The sequence below is a fragment of the Bidens hawaiensis genome, unplaced genomic scaffold (genome assembly GCF_021521415.1).
Source record: "Bidens hawaiensis isolate Kalapana, Puna unplaced genomic scaffold, B.hawaiensis_p1.1 tig00041867_1, whole genome shotgun sequence".
Taxonomy (NCBI): domain Eukaryota; kingdom Viridiplantae; phylum Streptophyta; class Magnoliopsida; order Asterales; family Asteraceae; genus Bidens; species Bidens hawaiensis.
In genome coordinates, this window is record NW_027497424.1 from 64,840 (window position 1) to 84,775 (window position 19,936).

The following is a 19,936-nucleotide window of genomic DNA, read 5'->3' on the forward strand; positions in this document are numbered from 1 at the left end:
ACATTACTAAAGGTGTTATCATGTGTCAAAGGAAGTTCGCTAAAGATATGCTTTCTGAATTTGATACTTCTAATCTTTCTATCTCAAATTATCCATTGCCTCATCATTTGCAACTTCGAGCTCATGAGGGAGTTACTCTTGATAACCCTTTACAATACAAGAAGCTTGTTAGCAAACTTAATTATGTTACTCATACTCGACCTGATCTTGCTTTTACTGTTAACTTTCTAAGGAAATTCATGCAAGATCCGAGGATTTCTCATCGGAATGCACCGCTTCATACCCTATCATGTGTCAAAGGAACTTTATCTCAAGGTTAATTTTTTAATAATAATCATTCTTTTGATCTGCAGTCCTTTTGTGACTCCGACTGGTTTGAGTGTCCTAGTACTCGTCGATCGGTCAGTGGCTTTTATGTTTCTCCTGGCGGCTCTCCGATTTCTTGTAAATCTAAGAAGCAACCTACTGCTTCTTTGAGCTTGGCTGAAGCCGAGTACCGTTCTCTTCGACGAGTGAATGCTGAACTTGCTTGCGTGACAAGACTACTCTCGGAGTTCAAAGTTCCCAACATTAATCCTGTCTTGCTTAAATGTGATAGTCAAGCTGCAATTTATATTGGCAAGAATCATGTTTTTCTTGAGCGAACTAAACACATTGAAATTGCCTGTCATTTTGTTCGTGAAAAGTTGCAAGAGAGACTGATCACTTTGGAGATACCAAAACGAATGATCAAGTTGCAGGCATTTTTACTTAGAGCTTACCAAAGTCTCCTTTTCACTTGTTATGCAAGTTGAGGTTTTCTCAATCTCCAACTTGAGGGGGGATGTGAGCGTATATGTTTATACGCTGTTTAACATATGTGCTGCATATGTTTTAGTATACATATAGTTTTCTTGTTTCTTTTGGTTGTAATTTTCATTCTGATGAAACAAATTTTTCCTTCTCTGCTTCTCTTCTTTTCTTTTCTTTCTGTGTCATTGTTCTTCAATGATTACATACTATACGTTCTTTTTTGTTTTCTTCTCTTGACTAAACCTCCTTATTTTATTCCTTCAGTGTTTATTTGACGGTGACTAAAATATTGTAATTGGTAGGTATTATAATAAGACAAGTCTTAGAATTCTCATCTTTGTATGTGGTATCCCTATTGATTTGACATTTTCTTAAACAACCCATGCAACGGTAATCTTAGAACCCTCGTCATTTATGTGGTCTGTTGTTAATGCATGGTAGATTACCTATGTTAAATATTTGTGGCGGTCCAGAAATTAAAACCGCCCAAAATTGGTGTGGGTGGGATGGGGCTTCTAATTATGTAGTGTTTCATTTATTTAGGGTTTCTTAAACAAAACCCTACGGTAGGTCGGGTTACAGGTGCACGAACAATTATTATAATTTGTATTTGTTTAATAATGTAATACCTTTATTTGTAAGATGTAAATTTAATGTAGTTAGTGACTTGTTATGATCGGTTATGACGCATTAGTGTACTAGTTATAACAAGCATGTGCCACTAACACCAAAATAACTTGCCACGGCTATAATATGGCTTCATGAAAAGTAAACAAGTCACTAACATTTTTCAATGCCCATTCATATATTAGTTATAGTAAGCCTGTGTCCCTAACATCAAAACAACTTATTTTGACCTATTGTGGTTTCATGCAAACTAGACAACTCAGCAACACATTACAAGAACCGGCCATTAGTATACCAACACGTGATTAACATAAAGACAATTTATGACCCAATATTACTCTATGTAACAAAAACAACCCAATATATAGAACATCTTTTATATTTCTTGTTAGCTAGTACTTGACAATAAACCAAAAATTATGGAAAAGATACTCAAGTAATGCATGCATGAACTAAGCGGATACATTGGACTTCAACTTCATAACCTCCCTATCAACAGCTTTCTTCAAGAAACTTTCTTCATCTAGTATCATCTGAACAGGCAAGAACCCAAGATCATTCGCCATTGCAAGCATAATCCTCTTCGTCTCGGCTTTAAACTCCTCCAAATCCACCGTCCCATTCGAATCGCGGTCAAACAACAAAAACAAGGAATCATAAATATGAGAGAGCTCTTCAGGGTCGGGTTTCACATCAATACCAAAATGGGTTTCAATCATTCTTAAAGACTGTAGTTCTTTCAACATCTCCGAATATGATAAGAGACCATCATGGTTTGTATCTAAGTAAGTGAAACGATCTTGAACCGAATCGTTGAATGCTTGATCGTCTTCAATAAAGCCGAGAATGATGGTACCGTCTAGTAACTCAACACTCATTTTTTCTCTGTTTTCTTTGTTGTAAATTTGTTGGTATGGAGTTGATTATGGGTTAATTAGTAATATATATAGATGTTAAATATATATGTTTATGCTCAATGGTTTCATGGTGTTTGAACTTCAAACAACGCGGGTGTCTTGTGGTTTTTGACTTGATTATTTTATTCTATCTTTTATTCTTTTGAGACATTATTCTTTTATTCTATCATAATCCGTGTAGCAAAGGCAATTGTTTTACTGTGACAATTGTAGTTCTTCTAGAAAAGATAAAATTAACTTTCTAGATAAAATTCTAAATCATCAAATCAAATATTCTCGCGTTTTTATATTAAGAAGAAAATAAATAAAAATTGATATAGGATTAAAACCGTTAAAAGTTGAAAATCAAAGCTATAAATGATGGAATCCGGGTTTGATAGTTAGAGAAAGTAACATATAGGTAGCTGTGATATAATATAATCGGCTCGTTAAGAGGTTTACACCGTTACTTGTGGGCCTAGTAGTTTTAGTCTTTTAGAGTAGCACATGTAAGAGCATTCTCATCTAACCTTCTATCCTTAAAACAAAAATTACACTAAAACTCATTATATTTTCTCTCTTAATTTCAATTAAATAATACTTTTGATACATTTATCATTAACTTTTCTCTTTCTCTCACTCACAACTACTTTCAAAAAATATTAAAAAAAATTATAGGGGGTGAACGGTAACTTTTCAAATATACAGAAAAATCACTGATTTTTCTAAAATATAAAAATATTCAATCACAACACCCAAAATCACTCTTTAAATTATAAAAACACCCCTCATATAAAATGAGAGGTTGGATAAGAATGCTCTATATTAGTTATTTTCTAACTTCTTTTGAGTATTTCCAATTAGTCCACTAGGATAAACTCTGTATTGGCCCCCATAGAAAAGGCTTATTAGACCTTCCACAATGCATTGCATTTATGGTGCATTTGGAGAGGTGGAGGTGATGTGGAGTGTGACATGAAAGAGAGAGAGAAAAGAGAGAATGTGTAAAATCATTGGCCACGTACACATATTTAAAGAGAGAGAAAGAAATTGTGAGTAGCGGGTATTATATGTAGAAAGAGAAAGATGGAAGAGATTGAGTAGTGGAGTAATGTGGCAAAGATTTTTGCTAAGTATTTTAGTTTGCATTGGATATAATCTTATATCTTTACGTATATATTTGAGTTTTTCACTTTATCCAAAGAAACATGGGATTTTGAAACAATACATTGGGTCACATGTTGGTGGTCTAGTATGAATGTATTTATAAGTTGTAGTGTAGTAGTATGAGTCAATTGTTAAAAAAAGTTACGTAAATAATATCAGTGTAGATTTTAGAACTCATTGCATATGGAATACATGCCGGTAAATGAGAATATGCATTTTGACAAGATTTTTACTCATGCTTTACGGTTGCCTGTTAGTGTGAGGTCTATTTGCCACGGACCATCCCTTGGTAATTATGTCAATAAATGACAATCCAATACCTATTAAACAATTAGTGACATTGTACCTTCGTTTTTGTTTTCCTCCCTTGAGTAAACCTCCTTATTTTATACGTACCGTCAATGTTTATTTGGTGGTGACTAATTAAAATACGATAGGTCTTAGCATCCTCATTTTTGTATGTGGTATCCTCATTGACGCATGATAAGTCACATATGTTATCGTGGTGCCAATTTAGTTTGTTAAAAATGGGGGCGTTGATTTGATGTTGGTAAAAACAAAACCTTACAATGATATTCTTAGAAGCCTCGTTTTTATGTGGTGTGTTGTTATAAATGACCCGTGCTAAATATTTGCGGTGGTCTAGAAATTAAGCCCGTCTAAAATTGGTGTGGATGGGATGGGGTTCTAATTATACAGTGTTACATTTATTTAGGGTTGGGTATATGGTGTCTCGGTACCTTAAACAAAATTTTATGGTAGGTAGGGTTACAAGTGCACGAACAATTATTATAATTTCTATTTGTTTGAAAATGTAATATATTTATTTGTAAGATGTAGAAATTTATTGTAGTTAGTGATTTGTGAGCCCAAAAGGCACAAAGGGAGCCAAAATGCATAAACAGAGCCCGGAAGGCACTAACGGTGCCCAAAAGGTACAAAGAAATTTAAAAGACACAAACATAGTCTAAAAGGCAGTAACGGAGCTTAAAAAGACACAAAGGGGCTTAAAGGGCATAAATGTAGCATTCTCAAAATTTTGATCCAAATTTGACAACAAAGTAAAAATAAGGGATCAAAAATATTCTCAAAATAAATAATAGGAAAATGAGATAAGGAAATAAAAACATCCCATGTTAAGAAAATAAGAGAGTTCATCCCACATGAAAAAAAAGACCAAGACATGACAAGTTACCAAAGACAAGGGATCAAAACTGAAAATTCGAATCTAGGAACCCATCGCACTACGGGACGGGCAAGAAACAAGCCCATCGTGGGGCCTGATTCACACCAATCAAGAAAGGGGCGGTGTCACGCTACGCAATGGATCAGCCCAGAAGTCCGCCGCGATACGCGACTTAACCTTCACGGTGAAGTGACACGTGTGACCACGTGACACAACCTGAAAGACCACGTGTCACCACGTGGCAGTCTCTCATTATGACGAGTCATCGCAATACGCGATGGGCTGAGTAATCAGCCTATAAAAGGGGGTGTCACGGCATAACCCTCTCCTCAAACCAAAACACCTTCATTTTCACATAGTTAGCCTCGGGAAGTGTGTCGGTTCTCATAGCGCATGCCAAGCTTCGAAGTTCCGACGGTTTAAGCCCTAGAACGCGATATAGAGGAGAAGTGCTGCTCGATCAGTCTTAGGCGTCTAACTCTGAATATCGAATATAGGTAGGGGTTCCGCTTAAGTATTATTTTATTACAATGGCTTAGACCATAGTCGATTCGGGGTATAGCCAAACCTTGATTACAATTAAGCAAAATATGATTTTTATAAGTAGAGGTTTTATTAAAAATATTGTTTCTTCTTGATTAAGAAACATAAGCATTTACATACAAAGGGTATAGTCAAAATGATATTTCTTTACGATTAAGAAATATATAATATTATAAAACAAAGGTTATAATTAATATCTATTTTTGAAGAAGAAACTTGGTATGGATGTTTATTCATGAAGAATAAACGTAGCATATAATAGATAAATAAACAAATGGACTAAAGGTACAAATGTTTTATATAAACAAATGATTTTGTCAAGGTTAAAGCTATACAGAATAGACTAAAGGTCTGAAGCTAGATCGTTGATCTAAATATTTATACAAAGGTTATTCTCGTACTATAGGTCCGAGGTAACAATCAAAAGCATAACTCAACTATCAGAAACTGATATTAAACAGAATGGTGAATACGTCCTAAACTTTTACAAACTTTTTAAGAGTCAGAATGTTTGCATATGATATATGAATATAACAAACCATAATATAAGCAAAAATGAAGAATGGAGAAAATAAAATAAATGAATTCCATCCCACCTTGGTATAAATAAGAAATTGAGTTCTTGTTCCACATCAATAGGTTACAAAACTTGTAAGCTCTTTATATATAAGAAAGAGAGCTCATATGATAATATTATTATATCACAAGACACACCTTGTGGTCCTAACGGAGGGTGTGAAGCACCCGATGCACATGGGTACGGGCACGGGCAAAGTGCGATGGGCGTAATGTGGCGCTTTGATGGCACACTTTAAGTTCCTTCGCGTTACCGCGAAGGTGTGAAGTCATGTCTCTTCACGCTACGCGAAGCCTTATGAGTTATCTGGAAAATCTTTTGTCCTTCGCGCTACGCGACGTGATAGTCATGCAAAAGTGACATGTTGCCTGCCATGTGGCACACGTGGCCTGGCTAGGGCTGACTTGACAACCCTACTATTACTTCGCACTACGCGAAGTGTTTGTTTGTGTTGGTTCCTCGTCCCACACTCAACTATAAACTTCTTACATAAGGTGTTAGTACAATACCCTCGAGTAGCCATAATGATACCCTTTCCGATTGAAAGAAACTTTAATATACGAATCCAAAGACTCTGCCTGAACAAGGTAAGACATTGTGCCATCGTGTAAAGTTTCTAGTCTCGTGATAAAATATTCCACTGCAAATTATTTTAATAAACACTGATACCACCACTCGATGTTCATAACTCCCCTCATTTGGTATAAGGTCTGGGGCTGTGACAATGACTCCTTAAAACCTTGTGTTATAATAATAAGAAGCGGACACTCTTATTAAAAGTATAAAGTGTTTGGATTCATTCATACATGGCGACTCAGTATTTTCTTGAGGCCATGCAAATCATCATATATGTCTCCAGAAGCTTTGTGAGAAATGATTTGTATATATGTTTAATTGTGCGTGTACTTAGGGTAATGTTATCCCAATTAAGTTGGGTGCCTAATGAATTGTCACAAAGGTATTATTGTTGATTTTACAATGATATTTACAACAGAGTCAGCGTCATTCACCAGCTATGTGCTAACGTATTTTCCAACCCATTGATATAAGGCCAAATATATATAAATCCCTTGTATATTTTAATTAATATTTTATTAGTTTTTGTTTGGCTTTTATTAGAATTTGTATACTACTAATATATTTGAATAATGTAGGTTCCGGGATTTGTTCATGGTTAAAAAGGGCGCAAAAAGAGCTAAAACAAGCCAAACCGGTGAACTGGAGCATCAGAATTGAACCGGACCGCATCAGAATTGAACCGGACCGCATCAGGAAACGAACCGGACCGGTCAGCAACCCTAGCCCGCGGCGCCGCGCGACCGGGAGTCAAAACGCCGCCGCGTGGCGCTCCGGTGACTCTGTTTCTCGAATTTTCTTCTGTATTTATTAGTTTTGGGCCCAGGAAACTTATATAAACACCCCTAAACTTAATCCTGAGCATACCCTGTGAACCAGAGCCGAATTTGGAGTTTCTTGGAGCTTAGGATTGTAATATTTGGCGGGTTTGAAGGCAAGGAATCAAACGGTGAAGTGCTATCGATCAAGAACGAAAACTACGGGTTTTATCACCTATTTTCTTCCGTTTACATTATTTTTCACCATGATTTCCTTTAAGTTTGTTTTTTTTGATTTTATAATGATAGGCTAAACATTATAGACTACCTAGGCTTATGATGAACCTACTTTGACGTTGTGTTTTGATTTGGGATATATTTATCGTTATGGTTTTATGATTTAGTAAAAGGTTTAATCATAATAAATTGATGTATATGGACATTTAGGATTGTTTGATTAATTGTTATTATTCCATAGTTGCCTAGATTATTGTTTGTCATTATGATATGTTGCTATTAGGACATCTACTTTGTGTTTTTGACTATTTTATGATTGATATGCATTAAGATTATAGGAATAATAATTATTAATTAAATAAACCTAAGTGTGCTGCTAACCTAAATCTGTAAAGTGCTAGGTTATTGATAGATCTTTATTATTTAATCTTACTAGATTTAGTTCTTCGTAAGGAGTCTGTCTAGGTTTGATTATTTAATTATTGTCTATTAAATCAATTAAATATATTAAGCTGCCTTTGATTTCCGCGCTGTAAGGTACGATTTCGTATAAAGGAACTAAGTCATAAATAATTAGGTGACCGTAAGGAAACTTGATTTTTAATGCTGGTGTGCGTTAAAACTTATTATAAACCCATAGGTGTCTCTTGAGAAGGATCAGGGGCCCTGTTCGGGTTTTCTCTTAGGTGTCTATTTTACGATCTCAGTCCATAACTAAATATTTTCCCGATTAATTAAACAACTGAAATTTAGGGGATTCTAGCCTAGGTAGTTATCTCATCATCATCTAAATTAAGTCCAAGTTCTAAGTTTAGTCATTTTTAGTTTTCTTAATTAGTTTAAAATTAGTTTATTAGTAACATCCCCCATTAAACAAATAATAAATAAATAGTCGTGTCAGTATTAGTTGAGTCTAATTAGCTAGTTGAAGTAATTTAAAGAGTCCCATGGGTTCGATATCCGGACTTACTTAGCTGTACTAGAGTCGATCGGTTCACTTGCCGGTTAGTAGTTTAGTTAAGTTTAAGAGTCTATAATTTATTACTTAGTGTCTAGATTAGCGTAATTTTAGTTAATAATTTTATAACTACTTCAAGCACATCACCCATTTTAAAAGAAATCAGAAAAGTTAGATCAGACAAGCAAGGCAAGACAAAATATTGGAGACATAGTCATTAAATGCTATCTGGTGGCTAGATATTTTATTTCAAAATGGTATAAAGAATTCAAAAGACATGTATCTGAATTATCAAACGGGTATTTAATCCTAAGTTTTCAATATAATAATATTTTATTCAAATACTTCCGCTAAAAAAACATAACTCTGATATATTTACAAAACATGTACCAACTAAAGATAAGGCTAGGCGTGTGACCATAGAGGGAGCTTAAAAGGCGCAAACGGAGCCCGAAAGACACAAAGAAGCAAAAAAGACACAAACGAAGCCCAAAAGACACAAATGAAGCCAAAAGGCACAAATAAGCACAAAAGGCATCACGGAACAATTATGGTCCATTAGTATATTAGCTATAACAAGGATGCGTCTCTAGCACCAGAATAACTTGCTTTGGCTATATTATGGCTTCATGAAACCTAAATAAGTCAATAACATTCTTTAAGGCCACTAGTTATCATAAGCATATGTCCCTAACATCAAAACAACTTATTATAATCTATTATGGTTTCATGTAAATTAAACAACTCAGTCACATTACAAGAACTGATCATTAGTATACCAGCACGTGTTTAACATAACGACATAGTATGACCCAATATTACTTGATCTATGTAACAAAAACAACCCAATATATTAAACATCTTTTATATTTCTTGATAGCTAGTACTCAACTATATAAGACAATAAACCATAAACCAAACACCAAAATTATGGAAAAGATACCTAAGTAATGCATGAATGAACTAAGCAGATGCAGCCCGTGGATGTAGGTCCCCTCGCGGGGATCAAACCACGTTAAATTCTTGTGTCGTTATTTTCGTTTATGCGTGTTTATCGTTGTGTATATGTGTGTTGTTTCGCTTCTGCGCGCCGCTTTGTTCCTAACAAGTGGTATCAGAGCTTAGGCTCGTTGAACACACGGTTCGAGTTGCACGGAGACGATTCGCAGATTAGATTATTCTGGTTAGAAGATTAAAAATAGAGTTGGCGATGGTTTTAGGGTTTTGGCTTTTCTATCGGGTTGCTTCTTACTCGATTTTTGGTAGAAGCCGAGGTCAATCCTTGGTTTGTAGCTAGCGTCTGGATCATGCATGAACGTCAGTAGGTTCAAAGGTTGAAGATTCATATGGTTGGGGTTTCTTGGGGAGTGGCTTGATAAGAAATCTTTGACATGGAATCTGGCTCCAGTGGCCAACGAAGCTTGGTTTCGCTGGATTGCAAATCATGATTAGGGTTCGCCATGTGGCTTTTGTTTGTCAGATTTGTTGTGTGACTAGGAAGTTTGGTTTGTTTGAGGCCATAATGGTTCTTTGGATATGAGATCTGTGGTGACTTTTTCTTTTTTCCTTTAACCAGATAAGAGAAGAAAAGGGGGCTAAAGGTTGACCAAATTAAAAGAAAATGAGATCATATTCTTTCTTGGGGTGCGTGAAGGAAAACCAATAATGTGGATGGTGTTTCACGAGAGGAAAATTAAAAGGGAGCTCTTTCCTTTTATTTTGTCCTTTTCTAGAATAGTTTATTTTATTATTTGGTTTGGTCAAGATAGTATCGGGTTAAACTCTATGAAGCTGTCGATTAGGGTCTGGTTTTTAAAACTCTTGAATTCGTCAGGTAAAGGTTAGAGTTTCATGTTTTTAAGTTCGGGTTTGACTGCTTATTATCAACCGTAATTTGGGGAACCGGTTTATGTGAAAATTCAGCGTTCGAGTTCAGATTTGTCTGCATGAGATCAGTCTGAGGTAACTATTTACAGTTTATTTATAGTTACTTGATTTATCGGTTGTTGCAGGAGAAAATCGGTTTGTTTGACAGCGTTCAGTAGAACAATCGTCATGTTCAGGCCCATGCTATTGTTGTGTCTGTTCACTGTTTCCGATTTTGTTCTTGTCTGTTATTGTTATAAATGAAGGCGAGATGGTTATGATCGGAATGTTCAACGGTTAAAGATTTGGGTTGATTGGTTTGTCAAAGGGAACTTGGATATGATACTGATATAGAATAAAATTGGAGAAAATAGAGCCGGTGGGTGTGCTGGTGATGACATAAGTGAAAAAAGAGGTCAGTGGCAAGTCGTGTGACTATTGCTTGTTTGGATGATCTTTTGGTTAGGGTTTGCATTAACTGGTCGTGTGTACGGTCATAGAACCTTTGGTACAGCTTGCTTTCCATGAAATTTCTACTACACAACTGTTTGCCTATTAGCTGGTCTAGAACTGTGATTGTTACTTCTTGTTTGTTTGGAACCGTGAAGTTATTTTATGTTCGGTGGTGATTAGTGGTACAACATTTGAGAGAATCGGGATCTTGTGTTGGGTAAAGTTATTTGCCAGGGAAATACGATTGGGGTTCATCTCATGGAGTGTTGGTTTGGCATGGATTGGGATAACAGAGACAGTGGGAGCTGGGCATAGTCGGCTTGGTAGGCTGTATGTAGGTGGGACATTTGAAGAGTCGATGTCAAAAGGTTTGGAATTCTGCTTCTGAGAATGTATCTGGGGTTGATGCATTGGGACTCAGTGAAGGCAGTGAAGACTTTTGGGTTCAAAATTCTAGTATGCTTTGTTTCTTGTTACTCACTTCAATAAAGCATTGGTGAATCTTTTAATTATAGACTTTTGGAATATACGAGTTTTTTTTGTTGTATCGTCGGAAGAAGTGAACCAACTTTCGAGTTATAAGGTCTTGGCTCGCTGAATCGGGTAAAGCTAGGGGGTTTCAGTTTGCAGACATGAAGCCTGTAGTCACGGGGATGTCAGCTTAAGCGTATTCGGAGGTCTGAACATTTTCGGGGTTTTGGTAACAGTGGGAGCATGCGGTGTGTTCTAGGTTTGTTTCAAAGGGACGTTGGGTTCAGAAGACCGGAAATCCGAATGTGAAAATCTCTCCTTGTATAGTCTGCTGATTTGGAGAGTGTTTATCCTCTGTAAGTCTTTGGAATTGGTAGTGTGAGTAAGTGAGGGCGGTTAAGATTGAGGATGAGTCATTGGCGGATTTTGTCATGACTGGGTCGTGATGACCGGATTGGAGCTCTCGGGAGATTCAATGAGCCTTTTAGGTAACTGATGAAAAGGGCCACTACAACTAGGGTGGATTGGTGGGAATCTTAGCTTGTTCCTAGGGAACCGGAGGCTTGAAGAACTTCTGTTGTTGAAGTTTTAGCTTGTTCTTGGAATTGGAGGCTTGGTAGATTTCTGTTACTGAAGATTACTGACGTTACTGGATGATTGGGATTGTTATATGCTTGGACGGCGAGTTGGAGTTTATCGCAAGGCCTTCAAGTGGAAGATTGTTGGGTTATGAAGGCCTTTGGGCCGGTTTTATTAGGGCCCGGTTTGGTTCCTAATTGTGTTTAACCATAATCTTATGATTATATATATACCCATCATGTAATTGTAATAGTTATTCTGAACTAATAAGAAAACCTAGTTGCAGCCCGTGGATATAGGTCCCCTCGCGGGGACCGAACCACGTTAAATTCTTGTGTCGTTATTTTCGTTTATGCGTGTTTATCGTTGTACATATGTGTGTTGTTTCGCTTCCGCGCACCGCTTTGTTCCTAACAAATCATTCTTAAAGATTGTAGTTCTTTCAACATCTCCGAACATCATGGTTTGTATCTAAGTAAGTGAAACGATCTTGAACTGAACCATTAAATGCTTCATCGTCTTCGATAAAGCCGAGAATTATGGCACCGTCTAGTAACTCAACACTCATTCTTGTATCTATGTATGTATCTTTTTTGTTAATTTGTTGGTATTAATTTGTGACTTAAGGTGAGTAATATATATAGATGTTAAAAGTATATGTTCATTGGTATTGGTTTCATGGTACAATAATTGTTGTGTGCGTTCAAACAACGCGGGTCGACTCTTTTAGTTTTTGACTTATTATTTTATTTGTATTATTGTTGATGGGTTCTTAATCACTCCTCGTGTCATACCTTCCTCTCCGAGTACGGTTGACTGCAATAAAATAGTTATAAATAGAAAAGAACGAATATGCTTTTGGTTATTAAATTAAGAAATCATATTCCGACCATCCTAAGCAATTGTTTTGTATGTTACATTTGCAACTCTTCTAGAAATAGTATTATAGTCTTATGTAAACATATACTAAACTACGAAACTGTATAACAAATAGGTATTTACAAAAACTAGTTTTAGGCGCGGTTGGCTTTTATTTTTTGATACGGTCCATACAAAAAACTGCATCTAAAAAGGTTTCCTAGCACCTTTACAAATCTGTTGCATAAAAAAACCGCATCTAAAGATTAGAAACCGTGTCAAATAATATGGGACACATTTTTAGCCGCTGTTATGGTATAAACCGTCTAAAGTGACATCTTGATTAACCATAAATACACTAAAACCCTAAAATTATCCAATCAATCACACGACCATCGTCTTCCTCTTCCAATAACTGCATGTTTTAGGATGTGGTGCAGTTTATAAATTCAAAAACTTCTACCTCTGCAAGGGATATGCCCAAACTGCATATTTAGGAGATCAATTGTTCTTGTCCGTTCTTACTAAGCTTTTAATTTAGGGACTATAACCATATGCTTCTAGTTGCTCCTCAGCAATATATGCTACTGGGCAGGTGAGTTTTTATTTAATTAGTTGATTTTTTAATATTAAGTATGCTAGTTAATCTGAGAAGAAGATTCAATCTGAGAGATTGCTTCTATTGGAAACATGCAGTATGCAGTCACTTTGGAAGTTTTACAGACTGTAGGTATATATCTAGAGTACAATGAATGGCTGTTACATATAGTCATATAACTATGTTTAATTTGTATATGATAATTAGGTCATCTCTGCTTTAGGGCCTGTTTTGAATATTGCTATATATGGTGGAAGAGTACAAATCCATCACATATATAGTTTGTTTGATCTTTACAGGATCGAGAAAGTTATAACTTTATTGAAGTAATTACAGATGTTGAGATGGCTATGGATGTTAAGGAAGCTTTTGGAAGGACACTGCATGTATGATGTAAAGGTCTTCATTTAGACAATCTCTACCACCATGAAAAACTGTGTTGTTATCATCAGGAACATATGAAGTTATATAGAGTTTGGAAAACAAGATGTTGAACTGTGGAATACTAGAGTGCAGGTACATCATATCTTCTATTACACATGGTTATAAATTTACAACATCTATGATACTATTTGATAGCAGTTACTAGAATCCCATACCTTCTAATATTTTGAAGTACTATAGAACTACTGAAATGACATGTTCTACAGCTTATGGGATGTTTATTAGCGAGGAAAGCTGCAATATTGAATCTGAAGCGATGTTAAATTTTCCGATTAATATGACCATCATGTTGGTTTACATTGTAAGTTTTTTTTATGTGATACTATAAAATTTTTAGATGTAAATTAATTTATTAAGTTTGTCATATATTTTTTTCCTTGATTCAAGGTACTTTTATGAAACAGGTCAAGAGTCCAGCCCATGCGCCTTCTTTTTATGAAAACATGAACACGAACACTAACACTGGTGATCAAATATATGTTTGATTTTGTGTACGCTTATATAAAAAGATTCCCGACCTTGTTAGTATTTTATATTTCATAGTTGTTTGATTTGCTTAAATGCTAGCTAATCCATTTATTTCTTTTATAGACAGCTCAAGACACAGCAGTTGCTACTAAAACAGATATCGACAACTTACTCGAGAACATGATGCCACACTTTTTTTCTTACTAAGTTTGGTATTACTTAATTAGAAGAAGTTTTTGTAGTTTAGATTTATATATTGTTTAATAGATTTTGATAGTTTAAATTGTAAAATTCTTGATTTAATGCAATTTTGTCTAGGAGCAATTTGTATTCTGAAGTTTATATTATAAGATTTTGGATTTAATGCATTTCGATTCATCGTGTTAGTTTTGGCGTATTTTGGTTGTTAAAATTATATGGTTTAAATAGATTTGGAAGGTTAAAATCAGATTTTGGCTATATAAATTGCTAACTAATGTTTATTAAATGCTCTTTTGACGCAGTTCAAAAATGCGGCTAAAGATCATTTTTTGTAAATGAGAGTTGTTTATTTAATTGCCGCGGTTTGGGAGAATTTGACGCGGTTTTTAAAACCACGTCTAATGAAAATGGGAGCTTTTGCATCAAAATTTTTTGACGCGGTTTAAAACCGCATCTAAAACTTTTTTCCACCACGTCTAAAGCTAGTTTTTCTACTAGTGATGGTTAACAATCACCTCCGTCGGTAATTAGTGACAGAATGATAACGAAATCCGATAATTTATTTTTAAAAATATTTCATGGGAATATATGTCGGTAGTTCAGGATATGATTTCGCCCTCACACTTTTCAGTCAGCTACCGGAGTGGGGTCCATTCACGACGTACTACCCGTTACTAATTATGTCCAAAGATGGCATTCCAACATCTGTGAAAACCTGAAGTGACAATGTTCGTATGTTTTACATTCTTGACCAAACCTCCTTCTTTTGTAAACTCGGTGTTTATTTGGTGGAGACTAAATATTATTATCGGTGTTCCCGGCATTAAATTGGTGTGGGTGGGACAAGTTTTCTAATAGTATATTATGTTGGATTTATGGATCGGTTCAGTTAAGTCAACGTGGCTGAATGAGTTATGACCCGTAAGAGTTACACCTTGGGCAACGAACTAAAATCCGCTTACATCGTTTAACCGGTAAATGACGAATATAACTATGACGGAATTATTATTTATAATAGTTATAAATAGTATAGTTTATTTACTAAGTAAATAAACTTGTTCGGGCTTTAAACGAGTTGGACTTTGGAGGCCCGGTTAGGTTTTAATAATTATACTTATATATAATTATAACCTAAAAGGAAAAAGCAGATCTTGAAAAAGAAGCAGAGATAGCCGCCAAAAGCTCCAAAGAAGGTGGAGCTTTAGCTCCATGCATTTGTTGGGTTTTTCACGTAAGAAAACAAGCCAACCACCATCTTGTTTAAAAGCCGATCATCACCACCGCAACACAGCCACCGCCGCCGTTTCCCGCTCCGCCGTTTGCTATTCTTGTTGCTCGCTGCTGCTGATCGGAAACCGCCGCTGCTACCGACAAAGGTTGTCACCGCCGCTGTCCGGTTGATTGTTCGTCAACTAGCGTCGTTCGTTATCCCTCGGTGTCTCGACCGGTTATTCATTAACCGAGGTATATATATTATCTCATCGGTAGTTAATAATATATTATTTATTATATCCGTGCTCGTATGTTTTGTAACCGGATCCTGTCGGGTTTAGTTTCGGTGTTGATTACTCGTTTATATTCCGCTGCGCATCTATTAATTAATTGGATTAATTATTATTTGTCATATTTATTAAATCGGTTTTTAATAAATAATTTTTTGACTGATCACCACTGGAACCCAACAGTGGTATTTTTAGCCTTGGTTACAGCGTACGAGTCGGTACCGGTCTTTTAACCGGAATTAGAGCACAAACTTTAACTAGTTTTAAAGTTTCTGGTCTAATTAATTTTAGGGCAACTTTATATTTGTGGTCAAAATTTTATTTTTTTTTATTTGACCAAAAGCTTGCCCGAATTTTGGTTGTTTGTTATGCAATATGTAAATCTCGCCCGACCGTGTTTGTGATGTTTTGGTTTTGGCCATATGGATGGTTCAAATTTGTAATAGTTAGGGTTTTTCCTTTATTATATTTATTTTTGTAGTATTGTATTTCATCTATAAATATTGTAATAAACGAAGACCTAAAGACAAAGATCATGGAAACTAAACGGGAGTCACGAAGTCAGTGGGAGTTGCTGAAGACGACGATTGGATGCACTCAAGTCCATCCTTATGGTTGTTTGCGTGTTATGACCCCGTGACCCGTTCGATCTTGCTAATAGGCTCTAGCAAGATCAAATAATTATTGGCCATATAGATTTACATATTTATTTATTGCTTTTGTGGTTGCTTGTTTTTATAATTGTTATATAATAACCAACCTCATACCAATATATATATTTTAAAAGGAGTTTTAAAATATTAAAAACAATCATAATAAAACAAGTTCTAAAAAGGGTTTTACAACTTGTCAAATTTTGACTTTAAAACAAAGTTTGATTTAAAACAAATTATAACCGATCATGTTTTGCAAAATTAAACTAAAAAATTTGATTTTCCAAAACTAATAATTTAATAGGTGACTATTAACTTAAAGCTGGTTATTTATATCGCGACAAACTTAGTTTTAATAGGTTATATAAAACTAAGTGTCCTGAGAGATGAAATGGTTCATCAAGCTGTCCCGATTAATATAGTAAAACTGGACTCTTACTCTATTCGGTAATATTTAAAATTAATCCCAATTTTAAAATCAATAGTCTATGTCATCCTACTGTAAGCCACACTTGAGGCATACTGCGAAACTTCAAGTGATTGGAGCTACAGAGCCGCACTTGATTTCTAGCCTATCCCTTCAAGGTAAAAGTGTTTCGTCGACACATCCAGCCCTTTCACAAGTGACTATACTAGGGTGACTATTACTTTACTCTCTTGTTACGTGCTACAGCTGTCTGGAGACTAAGGTGGCATAGATGAGGCTAAACGTATCTACTTAGACAAATGTTGTCTTAATAGGCCTCATAAACGAGAGTTGTGCTCTATTCACAATTAACAATCGTTGTCCTAACCACTTAATAATGTTGTGTGCTACAGCTGCCATTAGTAACTGGAAGCCAGATTCTCAAGTTCTTATTTACTAATGTTATTGGGTCATTAATAATAGGATTAAATTTTTGAAAATACTAATTAAAATTTACTTTTGCTTATTTAAACAGATGTCTACTGATAATAACTCCTCATTCACTCTCAAGGCTATCCTTGAGAAAGAAAAGTTGAGTAGCACCAACTTTCTTGAGTGGCACCGCAATTTGGGACTTGTTCTCAAGATGGCAAAGAAGCATTATGTTCTCGATGGACCTGTTCCAACCGAGCCTGAAAATAATACTGCTGATGCCAAGAGGGTTCTTGACAAACATATGGACGACTCTGCTGAAGTCGCCTGTATTATGCTAGCCATCATGTCTTATGAGCTTGCTAAAGGCTTGGAAGATTCTAGTGCCTATGAGATGCTTGAGCAACTCAAGGGCATGTTCCAGAAAAAAGCCCGTCAAGAACGCTATGACACCATGAAACAGCTCATCGGCTGCAGAATGGAACATGGATCACCTGTTAGTGCGCATGTCGTCAAGATGAAAGGGTACATCGAACAACTAAGGAAACTGGATTATCCCCTCTCAGATGAAATGGCTTCAGATTTCATCATGAACTCTCTTCCCAGATCTTACGACCAGTTCGTAATGAATTTCAATATGAATGGCTGGGTGAAGACAGTGCCGGAGCTTCATGGAATGCTTAAGACGGTTGAGATGAATATTCCCAACAAGACTAATCAAATTCTTATGGTTCAATCTGCTGGTGTCAAGAAGCATAAAACCAAGAACCAGGGTCATAACGGTAAAGGCAAGAAGAAGGTTACTGTTGCTTCCAGGTCTGTCACCAACACTAACAAAGGTGTTGCAAAGGTACCACCGCCGCCTCCTGAGGAGCGCCAGTGCTACAAGTGCAACAAAATGGGATACTGGAAGCATAACTGTCCTGACTACCTTGCTGAGCTGAAAAGGCAGAGGACCAATGGTGAAGCTCCTTTAAAGGTATTTCCATTTACGTTATTGAACTTTTCACTGTCTCTAGCAACACATGGGTATTTGATACTTGATGTGGTTACCACATCGTTAATGTCTTGAAGGAGCCTGAAAACTGGAAGAAGCTGAAACAAGGCAGCATGGAACTCATCGTTGGTGATGGGAAGAGAGTCCTAGTTCTTGCAACAAGCACAATATATTATAAGGCAAAATATTCGAACAACAATAACTTGTCTTGATACATTTTAATCTAGGTCCAAAAGTAAAAACGTCCTACGTGTCCACAAGCTCCAAATGTAGCTACAGCAAACCTGATCATGTGTTAAAATAAAACGTCAAACACTTGCGTGTTGGTGAGAAATCAAGTTTAATACAATACATAGATAACAACAAATCTGCGCAACACGTGTATGTCTGGTGTTTAACAAGGGTGTAATCAGATTGTGATCAAGCCTAAATAGATCATAGTTCATAGTTCAATCCGTGCTCCCAAATGAGCACAAAAACAAGAAAACATCTGTGCAAGTGTAAACAAAGAAAACCGTAAACGATAGGTCTCCCGTGTTCATCCAATGGATCCATGAAAACTTCAGAATAGGCCGAACAAAGCGGTTAATGATACACACATACAAATAAACAGCCAAGTAAACGTCCTCAACACATGGGATACTGCGCGACTAAAGTTCATAAACAAGTTTAAGACTCTAAGTTTGTATGAACACATGAACATCCCAAAACATTAAAAATAAAAAGGGATTAGGTACGAGATTACTCACTTGATAAACGATGCGGTGTAAGATAAAGCAAGAACCAACTTTAAACAAGCACAAGTTAACCTATAATTAAAGATTATTGTTTTAATGATTGGTTTTAAGTCTTGATTATAAGTTAGCATAATTAATAAGTAAATTATTATATAATATATATTACCGGAAAAGCAGGGCAGAACAGGAGAGAGGACGAAGGCAGAGAGGGAGGAGACGGCAGAGAGAGCAAGGAGGAGGTTAAATTAAGTGTTTGTGTGTGTAGTGTTAAGAAAATAGCATTATTATTTATAGGGAAACCCTAGGGAACAAAATCCCTAGAAAAGGGGAAAAGATCTCAAAAAGCAAAAGATTCCAAAAGCAAAAGATATCAAAAGATATGGCAGCTGCAGGGGGCAAAGGAAAAGCTGACAGGTAACAGTAAACAGGCATGGGAGGGTCAGATAAAGGTACCGGTCAAGCATGGAAAAGCAGATCTCAAAAGATAATGTCAGTCACTTTTTCTACCAACCAATGGGGTTGGTGCGCATGCTGCGCCGAAAGTAACTTTTCAGACATAAGATAGGTCGGGTCAACAACACAGAAGATAAGACAACACAAAAGTAAACGGCCGGATTAAACAGAAGTAAAGACTCAAGACATAGCGCGAGAAGGCTTGAGCGCACGCGAGAGGGCGAAGGCAGACAGAGAACAGTCCACAGCGCGCCGCGGGAAGAACTAAAATTCTTAGCGCGTCGCGGGAAGAACTACCATTCTTAGCGCGCTGCGAGAAGAACTACAATTCTTAGCGCGTCGCGGGAAGGACTACCGTTCTTAGCGCGCTGCGAGAAGAACTACAATTCTTAGCGCGTCGCGGGAAGGACTACCGTTCTTAGCGCGCTGCGAGAAGAACTACAATTCTTAGCGCGCTGCGAGAACAGTTTCGCCTCGCGTATCGCAGGAGCAACTGGTCAT

General features: G+C 36.4%; 1 protein-coding gene across 1 annotated transcript; it reads right to left on the reverse strand.

Moving 5' to 3' along the window:
• Positions 1-1,871: 1,871 nt before the first annotated feature.
• LOC143593265 (uncharacterized) lies at positions 1,872-2,297 on the reverse strand. Its single transcript, XM_077072950.1, has one exon. It carries the CDS (start codon positions 2,295-2,297, stop codon positions 1,872-1,874), a length of 426 nt encoding a protein of 141 aa, XP_076929065.1.
• Between the last annotated feature and the right edge of the window lie 17,639 nt (positions 2,298-19,936).